This window comes from Ciconia boyciana, chromosome 10 (genome assembly GCF_034638445.1).
Source record: "Ciconia boyciana chromosome 10, ASM3463844v1, whole genome shotgun sequence".
NCBI classification, from domain to species: domain Eukaryota; kingdom Metazoa; phylum Chordata; class Aves; order Ciconiiformes; family Ciconiidae; genus Ciconia; species Ciconia boyciana.
In genome coordinates this window covers 9,920,809-9,935,075 of record NC_132943.1, presented here as the reverse complement: position 1 = coordinate 9,935,075, position 14,267 = coordinate 9,920,809, and the positions used below count along the sequence as shown (strand labels likewise).

The window sequence follows — 14,267 nt, the reverse complement described above, 5'->3', positions numbered from 1 at the left end:
AGGCTGAAGGAGGGACACTGATAAAAAAAAAGTGAGGCACCAGGCAGTATCATCTTTGATCACCTTTCTCTATGTATCCAGCAGTAAAAAAGAAAACGTAGCCAATTCTGCTTCTACTCTAGAATTCTTCTGTGCCTTCTTCCATTAGGAAGTTTTAACCGTAAATAGATCGGCACCATTGTTCACACAAAGCAACAGAGTCCTTTCTCTCCTCGTTTGTGTTGTAAACCCAGAACAGTTCCAAAGGTATGAATGGAGTTATTCTAGATAAGCAAAACGTACAGGGTGTTTAGTTTTATTTGAACAGCTCTATTTGAAATGCCAGCCCCACTGAAGTTGGTAGTAAAATCCTACATCAAGATTTCACTACCATAACATTTTTTACATACTGCCTAGTGTTCATAATACATTTGATACATTCTGGTTGAAAATAAATTCCTCTTTCTCAGAAGATATTGTTATATGCAAAACAGCAGTCAATACAAAGTATGAATAGATACAAAGGCAATCTTGCAAGAAAATGAGAAGGCAAAGAAGCAAAAACAACCTTAGATAGCATTTTTGGAAATGAATAGATTTGTGCTGTTGGGTCTGTACAAGAACCTCTCATCTGTTTTAATATACAGGTATATTTGTCCAGCTTACCTTCATATAACCAGTCTGCAATTCCATTAAAAATAATTCCTTCTTTTCCCGAAGATGTCAGGCGCAATGAGCTACTCTTTACATCAGGCTGATAGTAGATGTTATTTTCAAAAATATAAATCTGGATGAGGTAAGAGGGATGGAGAGAAAAAAGAACACTTTGGTAGATATAAATGAATGTTCAGCAATGAATACATAATTTCCTCAGGCTCAGAACAGCCGACAGAATAATTCAGCATGAGTTTTCACCAACATTGGCTTCATATTTCCTTTTATTATCAATTTGGACAAACTAAGCAAACTTTTAATACTTATGCCGAGCCAAATTCTTCCTTTGAAATTGTCTTCCCAGTTTAAATGTTTCTATTCACTTTAAGAAATATTATTACATTCCTCAGTATCATACAGGAGAGAAGTTTTATAACAGTTGAATAGATGGAGAAATTTTCCATTAATTCCATTCTATCTAGTAGAATAATCCATTTGTCTAGCTGTGAAATTAGACACACTTCTGCAAGTAGATACAGCACAGTACATACATCATAAATGTAAGTTACAGCTTTACATCATGGTGTGAGAACATACTGGAAAAGCAAAAATAAATAGCAGACTGCCGTTAACTTTTCCCAGCTTGCTGACACTATTTCTGACTTTGACACACAAACATTTTACCTCAAGTGTGTGATATAAACGCCCTTTATTTTCAAGTCGAGACTCCTCCTTTTCCTGCGAGTAACAGACCGGACAGACAGTCCTGTCCTCGTTCCCTGCCACTTCTCAGCCTTGCCTGCTTTGCGTTCCCTGCTCCCTTTGTTGCAAAGGATTTCAAGTTCACTCATTTTGTGAGACTGAGCTCCAGGCTCCATGACAAAGTGCAGTAATGAAAGATAAAGCCCAAAAAACAAAGAAAAAAAATACTTTGGAGGAGTATGGGGATGGCAAAAAGGGCAGGAGACAAATACAGTGATGATGAGGAAGGTTTATAACATGGGAATTCTTATGTACTCAGATGTATGCCACACCGGGCTGTATGTCTGCCTTTCTCCTGTCAGCCAGGAGACCTTCGAGCACTTCACTGCAACACAGCTGAGGCACGTGTTGTCCCAGACTTCTTCACTGGCACTACCTCTCCCAGGCCGGGTTAATAAGAAACAAACATCAGAGATACTAACAAGCCAAAAGCTACAGACGGGTATAAAAAGCAGAACCACAGCTACTAGCATTTCCTGTAATAATGCTTTTAATCCTTTTTGTCTGTACTCCTGCATACCTCATTTTCCTGAGTTGTCAATGCCTGTGACTAGACTGTTATTTCAGCTATAATCGTCTCAGAGTTGTAGCCTTTTTCTTTGCTTTGTCATTAAATTATAATGGCCCCGTATGTGCTTGAACAGCTTAACAATGGAATCAACTTAGTGTCAATATTACGCACCCAACTTGATTCACACTAAGAAAATGCAGCTAACAGCATTAGAGAAGCAACAAACAATAGAAATTTTTGTACCATGATTTCATCACTGTACACTGATATACGGAGTCTCAGGGACTGCTAACATGAAGTAAATATATTTCTACCAAAGACCATTTTAAAAGCCTAGTCATTTATCATTCTCTCATACCTCTATGATAAACGACTTATGAGAAAATACTAACCAGAGACCAAGGTATTATTATCACTATTACTGCTCTTCTCTTTGCTTCTAAACTACCATCTGAAATAGATTTCCCTATGAGTCCCCAAATTAATGGCATTTCTTGATTTTTAACAGTAGCCACTTCTTGATTTCTGCTGCATAAAGCAATAAAGCTGATTTTTTTCATACCATGAGCAATGCAATGATGTTAACCATTACTGGGAATCAAGGGTGACTTGGAACAAAGTTCTTTATGGTCAGAAACTCAAAACTCAGCAGTGAGTTTCAAAACTGAAGTAAAAATAGTTGATCCAGTTTGAATGTACTGACCAGTAATTACATTTATAGTTTTATAAATAATATTTGGTACAGTTAAGAATTATGGGAAGCTGATGTATGACCCAGCATTAACACTAAGAGAAAACAAAAGATTAGAGAAAGCTGGACATATCAAGCTTTTGAAATAATATCGACAAACACTCCTTGTCAATGTATATTTCCACAGTAAAAATGTACTTTTTTTTCCTAAGGTAAAAGAAACAAATACAAGTAATAACAAGGCATGGTTAATTGCTTAACCAAGACAAACAAAATAATTTAGCCAAGTACTTCCTATTTAAGTGAACTAAAAATATTCCTATCAGACTAAATTACAGATAGCATTAAGTAGTGGAACCACTCTATTGACTATTGCTTAGTAACGAGCGATTTCTTTCAGTTGACAATCTCTTCTTATATAAACAACTGTTTTCAGGAGATTACAAAAAAAAGCCTACTTGATCAAACGATTCTATTTTATTTAAACTTCTTTAATTAAATGAGCTCAGTCTAATTCAGTTTTGAAGATCAGAAGTATCATTTTTGCTTCTCTCCCGCCTTTTCAGGCTGTTTGTATTTTTAATGGTGAAGACACCCGTAGTGCCTAGTCTCCTCAATGAAAAACTTTCATTTAAAGCCATCATTGCCAGTCAAAGTACCGGATTAAGAACTACTTGTTTTATGACTGAACCATGAAAAGGTCTTTAATCCTGTTATTAATAGTTAGTAGGCATTGCTAATTCCATTTGACACATTTCAGATAAGTAAATATCTCAGAAGGAATACTCGCTGTTGTGCCACTGACTGCCGGCTTCCTTGGCTTTATTCCCCATTCATTTCCTAAAGCGGCTTCGTCTCCATCCTCAACCAGTTCCCAGCCACCCTCTGAACGTCCCCACAATCCTCTTAGTCTACTCTGTCATCTGAAGTTTCCCTTCTCTCCTCATCAATCATGGCACGTGTTCTTTCAACTTAAAAAGCTAGCCCAAAGAACTATTTTTTTCTTGAACATATGGATTGGAACATTTTAAAGTTCTTGAAAAACTTCAAAGCCACCCAGCAACTCTCTCCCTAGCAAGCCTCGAGCTAATGGCTTACCTGAATTTAACATTAAAAATGATGAATTTATGTTCCTTTGCAAAACATTTATGAAATACAACCGTTCCTGTTCCTCCACGTAACTAAACAGCATGTAAATGCACACTGATGATTTAGGGTTGGCGCACTGGCAAGTATGGCTCGGCACTGCCTGCAGCATTTTGAAAGATCAATATCCTCATGCTTGAGGCTGTAAAAACATCTCAGAAAGATTCACCATTATGGTTAGTCATTTAATCTCATCTATAATTTTGAATATTTGTTATATTTCAGGAGGTGCCATTTTCCACATAAAGCCCACAAACTGCTGTTGGTACTGACAGGAATGGCATCGTGCACATTTCCTGCAACGATGCTGCCTAACCCCCGCACTCAGGGCTGCATTCCCTTCTATTCCTGACCATGCCAAAGTGCTCATCTCTAATTAACTCCTTCACCTCTTGGAAATAAGGACTTGGAGTTAAAGTGTTGATTTCTGCAGCAAAACAGGCAGCAGAGTTGTAATAGGAGTAACAACATTATCGTGAACACTACTAGTCGTGGCCCAAGAGGCTCTTTGCTTTGCTCTCTGTAAATCCAAGCTGTGGATTCAATTAAGCACAAGTACTTTGTGTAGCCATGAAAAACAATCTCTGTCATGGTTTAACCCCAGCCAGCAACTAAGCACCACGCAGCCGCCTGCTCACTCCCCGCCCCTGGTGGGCTGGCGGAGAGAATCAGAAGAGTAAAAGTGAGAAAACTCATGGGTTGAGATAAGAACAGTTTAATAGTTGAAATAAAATAGAGTATAATAATAATAATAATAATAATAATAATAATAATAATAATAACAACAACAACAACAACAACAACAACAATAATAATAATAATAGAATACACAAAGTTATGCATGATGCAATTGCTCACCACCTGCCAACCAATGCCCAGCCAGTCCCCGAGCAGCGATCGCTGCCCCCAGCCAGCTCCCCCCAGTTTCTATACTGGGCATGATGCCATGTGGTATGGAATAGCCCTTTGGCCAGTTGGGGTCAGCTGTCCTGGCTGTGCCCCCTCCCAGCTTCTGGTGCCCCTGGCAGAGCATGGGAAGCTGAAAAGTCCTTGACTGGTGTAAGCACTGCCCAGCAACAACTGAAACATCAGTGTGATATCAACATTATTCTCATCCTAAATCCAAAACACAGCACTATACCAGCTACTGGGAAGAAAATTAACTCTACCCCAGACAAAACCAGGACAATCTCCCATCTTACATTACTGCCAGAGCAATGCAGCCAAGAAAGACATTTCTAAAAGGCACACTCATTGTAAATTCCTCTTCCCAGTATAATATTTATATGGTACAAATGTACCACATATGTAACCCTAAAACCACTGAAATTGTAATAGATCACCACTTAAAATTAATTTTGTTCACAAGACTGTTTGCACACCCAACACTGACCAGCAGCTAAGTGTGTTGGCTTCGTGTCCCTCTGAAATAGCCGCGACTAGAAGAAGCATGTTCACAACAACTATGGTTTTACCAGAGAGCAGTGAGGTGGGCTTTTTCTCCCCCATTAGTCCTTGGCCGCCATTTGCCTGCTGCGGCCACGCCACCGCTCCATGCTCCTCCTGCTGCCTGAGGTGGTGTCAACTGTGAAGTGACCTCAGGAGGAAAACGGACATTGGTTCCATTTTATGTAGATTATCATGAGCACACCAGCTAAGAGTAGAAATGGAAATGTTCCTCAGCTGAAACACGTTAAAAATCCTACATTAGGCCCCAGAAGCAGAGGAAGTCCTTAAATATCATGGTCAAACTCTCTCCTCCCCGCAAATCATCTAAGTTCCTTTTCTTTGGTTCATACATTTTTAGCTTTCTTGCTTAATTTAAACATTGCTATCAATGCTTTCTGGTTAAAACAATATCTGCAGAAAACTCCTTACAGTTCTACTTTATGCTGCATTAATACATATTTCCGAGCTTTTATTTCAAAAACACAAAGACTAGATGGAAATTTTTACTTTTCAGGTGGTGGTTGCTGCTGATGATTAGTTGCAGTACAGCAATACATAGAAGCTGAATTTATGAGCCAGAGTTTGGTTTTTAAAATTCACTGAAAGAGAGAGCAAGTGGCTGGGAGAGAACTCAGACTACTACTTTTCCTACAACAGAGACTTAAACTTGAAAATACTGTAAAGCAGACAGCAAATCATGACACTGGGGTAAGAATTATCGATCAAAACGAAAAACTATTCTTAGAGCAGAATCTTGCAAATACAGGTGCCTAAAATCCTGATTCCAGTAAGTAAAATTAAACATGTGCCCAAAGGTTTCCAGGGTGGGGACTTTCAAATACTTCATCACTTTGTATATTGTGTTTTGGGCAATGTCACATAAACCAACAATCTCCCTTGCTAGTCTGTCTCCAGTCAGGTATTTGGGAGGAAGTAAAGGTAAAAGGGCTTTTCTTAGTATACACTTGAGTCTAATTACTACATCATGAGTACTAAAATGTTGACTGTAACTACTGAATCTTCCAAAACTGCTAAAAGAGGAGTTGCTAACTGCGTAACAGACAGGTATTCTCATGAATACATCAATGGCTTTGTGCCCTAAATGCTTTCACAGCTTTCAGGCATGACAATAAGAAAATAAATTGGAAAAGGCACAAAGTGGAACAAGGCTATGCTATCTTATATGAAAATTATTATTACGCTTTTTTTAACCTCTTCTTTTCACCACCTATTTCCCAAGTATTTTTAAAGCATTTAAAATTATTTTTTACCTAAGACCATTAGCTAATAATGCTGTAAATGGGGATAAATATCAAAATCTATGGTCTTCAAAATTATTTGACTTTTTGTTTTCTTAGAGATTTTGCACAGCTAATCACATCAAGCCTTAAACCAAATGAAGAAAAAAACAAAGCATTTCTTTAATTATTTTAAGTATTTTCCAAGTAATGAAAAACATCTGCAAGAATGTTTTGGATTAGTGAGAGATTAATTCTTGATAATGATCACATTTATTCCAACTGACTGTGAAGATTTGAGGCTCTGCTTACTCCAATGTTCAGCCTACAGGACTAATCCTTCCCCTTTTTCCACATCTGTCAACCTCTAAACCACTTTTTCATAAACCTTCTTCTAAATTTATTTCTACCAAAACACTTATTTATTGTTTGCAATGTGTTTCACAATTCCATGATTCTGTTTCAGGCTGAGGTCTTAAGTGGAGCACCCAGTCCGAGCAGTTAGTTCCAGAGAGCAGACAGCTGTGAAAACATAGAGACATCTAATCCCACAGCTGAACCGCAAACCCCGTGCCAATAGCTGCAGAGGCCCCCTGTGTGTCTTTAATCACTTCAAACACTACAGGCAGAGAAAAGCCACTAAAATACAGAAAAATACTCCACTTCTTCCCTTTAGGTGCTCCACTGAAGCCTTCTGCATGGGCATATCCACATTCAATCACTCCTCTGATTGCAGGGTAGCATATTGGCAACAGTTCAAGCTTTTCATGCACCAGTTGGGCAGCAGCAGCAGTTTGCCTGGCGCTGTGTGGAGGTCACCATGCCATCGCTTACCCTGCGCAGAAGCAGTGAGTGTGTGCGAAGCAGGGCTTTGAGCTCTCTACCAAAGCAGGGGCAGCTTCTCTACCAGAGGCTGCCAGCAGCCAGTTAGCCCTGGCAGTTGAGACAGTTACTATCAGATATTTGCACGTGTCCTAGAAATTCATTTAGACACCAAAGTTCAGACTTGTACTTATATCCAAAAGCCCAGTTTTCTTCAGGTGGAAGAGAAACAGAGCTGCAGCCCTTGCTGACAAAACCTATCTCCTTCCCTGGAAGCAGTGATCAGTCGCACTTGCAGAGAAAAGCTACCAAACCAAGAGAGGCAAATTTCTCTGAAACCTGACGTTAAGGAGGTAGACTTAACAACCTAGCTTACTCTAACTTACATGGATAAACTTATTTTTATATGAATATGGTAAGGCAGCTTTCCATGCAACAAGTTCTTAAAATAGATTATATAAACACCAATTGTACAGGTATAATGTATTGCCACTGCTGTTCCCCAATACGAGAGGGAACCATCTTGAGTCTAGAAGCAAAATTACTCCCTCATGGCATACTTCGCCCAAGCTGAAGGTATGTCTCTCCACTCTGTACCACAACCAGGTATTTGTTGGCCTGTGTCACACTTCTTAGTGTAGTGTGGCCACAGTTTAAAAGCCATGAGAAGGTACAGCTGTCCTATAAGGAACAAGTTTGCAGATCCCCAGTCTAATATTTCCACATTACCTGATGTGAAATGATAGCAGAAGTCACTAACAACTAACAAATAAAACAGAAGAAAATTAGTTAGCACAGCCTTTAAAATTGTCTTGATATTTATCATAGGGAAAATTTGGACACCTATCCCATAATGGTTAATATATCAGGGACTTATTTTCCTAACTTAATGAGTGAAGCTTTCTAATTAATCCTCCAGAGTTTGAGCATGGCAGATTTGTTTGACTTCCTCATTGATACCATCAGCACAAATACCTTTTGCCATCAATAATAATAGAAATATGTAATGCAAACTGCAAGTGTCAGTGGGCTTTGCAGCCATGATTTACCCTTACATAAGTTTTAACAGCTCCTGAAATTAACTTTTCAAGATAAAAAGATAATACGCAGAATCCAGCATCTTGTCTTGAAGGAAAGAAATGGTGGAGTGTGACTAATGGCATGGTTTGTCATTACATGGATTCATCAGGACAAACACCTAGTTCAAGGAAGGTGCCAACCAAACTCTAAAGCTACTGAGCAGATACAGCTGGAAAGGAAACAAAGAAGACATCTGTATCAATACACCTTTGGTTAAAAAAAAGTATCCGTACAAGCATTGGTCTCTTCCTGTACAGGTGAGTGTCCTACCTGTGAACTGAGGAAATCATCAGATTCTTCCATAGACTCTCTGACCAACAAATATATAAATAACTATTGCGACTTGGAACAACTTCAGCACTCCACTTAATACCCCAGAGAATATGACAGTCTTCCTTAGCTTTCACATAGGGAATATGAGCTCTGACAAGACTAAGGAATTTCTGATTATGCCCAGAAGGAGACCTTCAGGTGTTCAGGAAATGCTGCTGCTTGCAGAACTCCAGCAGTTGCTAACGGCAGTGCTAAAGACGTTGACCTAAAGCATCTTCAAGCAGCCCATCTGTGGCTACGCTCCTGTGTGACCTTGGCAAGGACACGTTCACCACTCTCTGGACTAGCACACTCTCTGGGCTTCAGAGCCCAACGTTCTACGTAACAGCACACTCAACTGCACTTTTTTGCTCTGTGCAGAGGGGTAAGTATTTTTACTGACACAGAAACAAGTGTGGTCCTGTGCACCCACATAGATAGTCTGGCTAACCAGCTGACTCCACCATCATCATGGGTGATAGCTACACCTCAGCACAGGATCTATCAGACTTCTTCATTTCCTAAGCATAAGGCAAAATTCCATCCGTTCTTCTTGTGAGACTGCCAGCTAATTAGTTGGATAATTAATTCTTCAAAAGCTTCAAGATGGTTTTCCATCTGGGCTCGCCTCTTACGATTTGTTCTGTCTCCTCTCTTACCATACATTAAGCAGGGCCAAATCCAACTTCCCTTAGTTAGATCAGTCACTGCAATTTCCAGCTGAAGTATGTTTTCTTGCTAACAACTGTTAATATAAATAACATCAGCTATTCACTAGACAGAAAAAAGTCAAATAAAAAATACTTTATTAGTCTCAGCAAATTTTGTACATTGCTCTTCAGATATCAAACCATGACTTCTCCAATTCCAGGTACAATACTAAGCTGGCAGAGCAGTGATTATTTTGCAGCTTAACCTCATACTGGGAAGGGAAAGAAGATCCCACAACACACGCAGCAGCTATATTTCTCCTAGTCCTGAGTTCATGTTGGAGCATGCGGTGGAACAAAACACACAGTAATGGGGGAATGAGAATAACTTGTTATGCTATCTAGATGACAGCTAAAGGAGTGCAATACATAAGCACAGTTTAAATAGCTTTCATATAGCCAGTTTAACCAGCAGTTAACTGGCAGTTAAAACCCAGAGTCAAAAGGTACTGGCACATAGAGCCCTCACATATAAATGTTGTGAGGAAAAAACATCTTGAAGCTAAATAGATCGATGAAAACTTGCTTGGTGGTGTTTACACTGCATGGCCATATATATGTACACATACATATTATACATATCCAAAGAGTCAATGTTCTTTGTTTCCTGAACAACATGGTGCCCCATACGCAAAGTTCAGCGCAAACGAGTGATCTTAAATGAACAAATAAATAAATGGTATCTTAAATAAAATCATTCATTTCAAAATTATTTTTAAGTGACTTTTAGAAAAAAAAAGGTGATTTTAGTTCCTACTTCTGTTTTGGCCACCATTATGGAAAATGCAGATATCTATGCGCTTCCTTTGATTTGTAAATAATATTTGAACTAACTTTGGATTACAGTCAAACCCCTGCAACTACATGGAAACCATTTGGTTGCAGTTTTTCAACACTTGCTGTCAAGATAACAAGTCTGATTTTCATTTGAGTACTTAACACACTTATTACCACTTTATGGTTCACAGATCTGAAAAATTAATCAAATAGCTCCACTTCAGAAACTTAAAATTAGTTTTCACCAATTAAAAAAATACTGCAAATCAGCCACAGTATCTGTCTATGAATTACCATTGCAAATAAAGACCTGGCTTGGCATCTTCTCTACCACTGTTCAACATCCTCCAAAGCCCTGATAGACAATTTTTTTCCTAATAGAGCCATTGATTACGTTATTCATAGTCACAATGTAATGTCTGTTCTCTTCTTCAAGTCCAAACTGAACAAATGTTTTCTTGTCATCTAAGTCACTTACTACACCCCTGGGACTTACAGACTTAAATTGGGATTGCCAGAGCATTATTATACCCACTGCTACAGAAGATGAGTACCCTTTTCTGCCCTTTTCCCTTCCCAAAATCTTTTAGTTGAAGCAGCTTCCCACTGAAGAACAAGGTGTACTTAAGATTACGTGTTTTGTGTGTCAATGCAACAATAGTATAACTGCTATTTTCTTTTTTCCTCTCACAGGAAAAAAAATGCTCTTTTTGGGAAGAAAATACTTCCTAACATAATCCAGAAGAACTGGACATACAGTGTCATATAGGAACAGTTTATTATACCCAGATAGAAGCTCCATGATGGCAATCCAAACCTCCTGGTCCATATCAGAGCTCTTCTATGGCCAACAGCCACAGAAGGGCAGGGCACATGCTGCAGTGAGCCACAGAAATCCTTCAGGCGTCTGTTTGGTTGCAGGAAAGAGGTGACTTTTCCTGTGTTCTGTGATGAACTGGTGTTGTGATGCCATTTGGCTTGTTTCTACCTATAGCTTGAGACTCAACACCTATCTTCAACATAACTCTACTGAATAAAGTGCTGTCAAGGGGCCACTCAAACTGTTCACGGGCTGCATGCATGGTAAGGATGATGGGTACACCACCAGTCTTCCTGTGACAATGCTTGATACATGGGTGTTTCCAAGTTAGGTGTCTATTTACTGTTCCATACATGTGAAAGTGAGATCCATTGTATACAAAATCACATGGACAAACCAGATTTCTAGGGGGTACTTTGCACATGTTGGAAAAGTAGCAAGATAAAGGGTCAGTAGCTACCATTCTTGCCCACAGTAATAAGCTGTGAAAGAAGCTCCATGGTAATGAACTGGGGCGCTCACACCTTGAGAGGCAAGTAAAATGCAAGGTGGCAAACTATTATCCAAAACAGTTATAATGCATTTCACTGGTGCAACTGTGACGGATGCACTCGACCTCTTAACCAAACTAGCAGTAATTTGGTAAAGGAGGTAAAGGCCTGAGCTGTGGCCGGGGCCAAGAACTGCTCTGGTTCCGATCCATTCTCTGAGACCCCACAAAGGAGCTGAGTGGCATGGAGAGCACTGATGCATATGAGCTTGGAACACCGATCATGCAACTAACACATGAATAGCGAGTGGCTTTTCCAAGACTCATTTATCAAGGAACAAAGTTAGTTGTGGGTACAAGGAGCCTCATGCATACCTTTCCTATTGCATGTAATTTGGCGACAAGCCAACCACTTTACCCTATAAATATGACAGCCTAAGGGAGCCTTCTTTGAGCTCTCCCTGCTAGGCAGCATGGCTGCATGGTGGTGATCTCCCTTTGAGCTGGGACACCTCTCAAGGTTGCTTCTTGAGGTAGAGAGACCTTTTACCAACGGCAGATCCTTGGTAAGCCACTGATATCATGCATAACCTTGTAGTATGGTAGCCTTGATTTTGTCTTGGTAACTTTGACTGCATGCTGAATTGATAAATTTTGCATATATAATCCCTTAGACATAAACCATTGTCCAAATCTGAAACTAACATTGGACCTAGTCGCACCTAAGCTCCATCAGGAGTTTAGAAAGCAAGGGGGTCTACTGTGAACCTCGTGACTCAATGGGAGAGTCCTCTGTACCCTTTTGTATCCCTGGTCTCTCAGTGACTTACTCTAACTTGAGTGTAACCCAATTTTCCTTTGTATGTTTCTTCCATGCAGTAATTAATAGGGTGAACCTTGCCATCAAACTTTCTTAAGTCGTACTTTTACAACATCATATTAAAACCACTTTTGCTAATACCTTTGATGGTGATTTTTAAAGTGATCTAAATCACTCATTCGCAACAAACTGGCGTAGTCAGCAGGATCCGAAAACAGGATTCGCGACAGACTGATCATTCTGCTGTTGTCTTTCTTACAGGTTCTGCAGCAATCTCCAGAACCAAAGAGAATTACTGTATTTTGGACAATATAAAACACAAGAAAGTGGCTTATAAAGCTTTTATAAGTGTGAATTTTGGACAGTTATTCATTAGTGACTTTGGCAGTTACAATTACGCAGACTTTTCCCAAAATCCTTTTTTTTTCCACATCTTACAAATTTTCTATCCAGATCACGTACATTACAGGATGACAATTTCAAGGAAAGTTTTATGGAATTGTATTGCAAAGCAGATCTATGTTATATCCCTTTCCCCTACATTGTATCTGTAGTCTGCTTACATTGTGAGCTCCCATGGACAGGGACTGCAGGCTAAAATGTCCGATACAGTTTGCAATACAGCTGCTTTGCAAGTCTCCAGTAGTGCAGAATAGCTCTGATCTCCTCTCTGAAGATTTTTTTCTTTTGCAGGTCAATCTATACTGGAATAAAATTCTCAGAGGTGTTAAGCTCTGACTTGCTCCAGCTCTTACCTCATAGTTCCATGTGCACCATGGACCAATAAATTATGCAGATACTGGGCACAGCAGGTACTGTCAGCTACCTAAGCAAAGCATGGCAGTAGACAAAAATCTACACTTACATGATCTATGTTTCAAAATCATCAGACACATTGCAAATGAAGCAGAAAACAAATAATAGATAATAACAAAATTATTATAATTGTAAGCAATAATAACTATATTCACTCTTAAAGGTACCAATTTTCTAAAGATTTTGATTGACCTAGACAGGAATTTTCCCAGGGGAAGCTTTCAAACCTTTTGATTATGTTGTAATTAAGGCAGACAGGAAGTCGCTGTTGATCAGTATGAAACATGGAGACCTCAAAACACATACATCCCAATGTCATATACTGCCTTTTTTATTTTTTGTCAGTTACAATATGTTAATTTTATTTTTGCAGTCATAAAGCTGCCAAACATAGCATGAACAACAGAACAGAACACTGAAGCACCACTTTTCTGCTGTCTAGATTAATGCCACTGCATCACAGTAATGTGTTAGCACAATCGTTTCTGAAGAACTGCAAACAATCTACCAGGCTATTATATTTAATTGCTATTTAGATAGTTTATAAATCTACTGTAAACAATAGTGAGGATGCACTCATAATGCAGCTACAAGATTAGTTACTAATGTCATGGAATAAACCAGGGCATGAACTCACAGAATATCAGCAACTCCATGATAACTCTGATGTTTATGTCCTTGATTTCCAATAAAAGTGAGGAAGCATTGCCCTCTTTTGTTTAGGCACACTTTAATTATCTTGCCTTTCCAATTATGTTGGATCATGACATTCACTAAATTCACACCCTGCCTAATCCCATGATAACTTACTCATGAGTGCAAGCATTGTGCTATATGTTATTGTCCTGGTTTCGGCTGGGATAGAGTTCATTTTCTTCCTAGTAGCTGGTATAGTGCTGTGTTTTGGATTTATGGAGTGCACCATCGTCATATGCCAACTCATTCGCAATACTGACCTGGAAAGATGAAGAGTAACCAATGGTGGATGAATTGGTTGGCCAACTCCAGCAATACGAAGAAAGTCTCTCTTCCCTCTTCCTCCCTCTTCTCAGCTGCAGAGAAACTGTCCCGGAAGGTCTGGCAACTCAAAGAGGATATGTCCTACTCCCCACCCGTACGGACCAGTATGTCAGGTATTAGGAGTAAGCATTCCTCTGCTCAAGAGAGAGGATATAGAGGGTCCACACCTT

The 14,267-nt window shown here is 39.3% G+C and overlaps 1 protein-coding gene across 1 annotated transcript in view; it reads right to left on the bottom strand.

Annotated features, from left to right (window-relative positions):
* Positions 1-14,267, bottom strand: part of DPP10 (dipeptidyl peptidase like 10) — a 564,363-nt gene that overhangs the window by 54,867 nt on the left and 495,229 nt on the right. Inside the window, exon 8 of the mRNA XM_072874221.1 lies at positions 646-766. Coding sequence (XP_072730322.1) covers positions 646-766 — 121 coding nt within the window. The remainder of the gene's footprint in view (positions 1-645; positions 767-14,267) is intronic.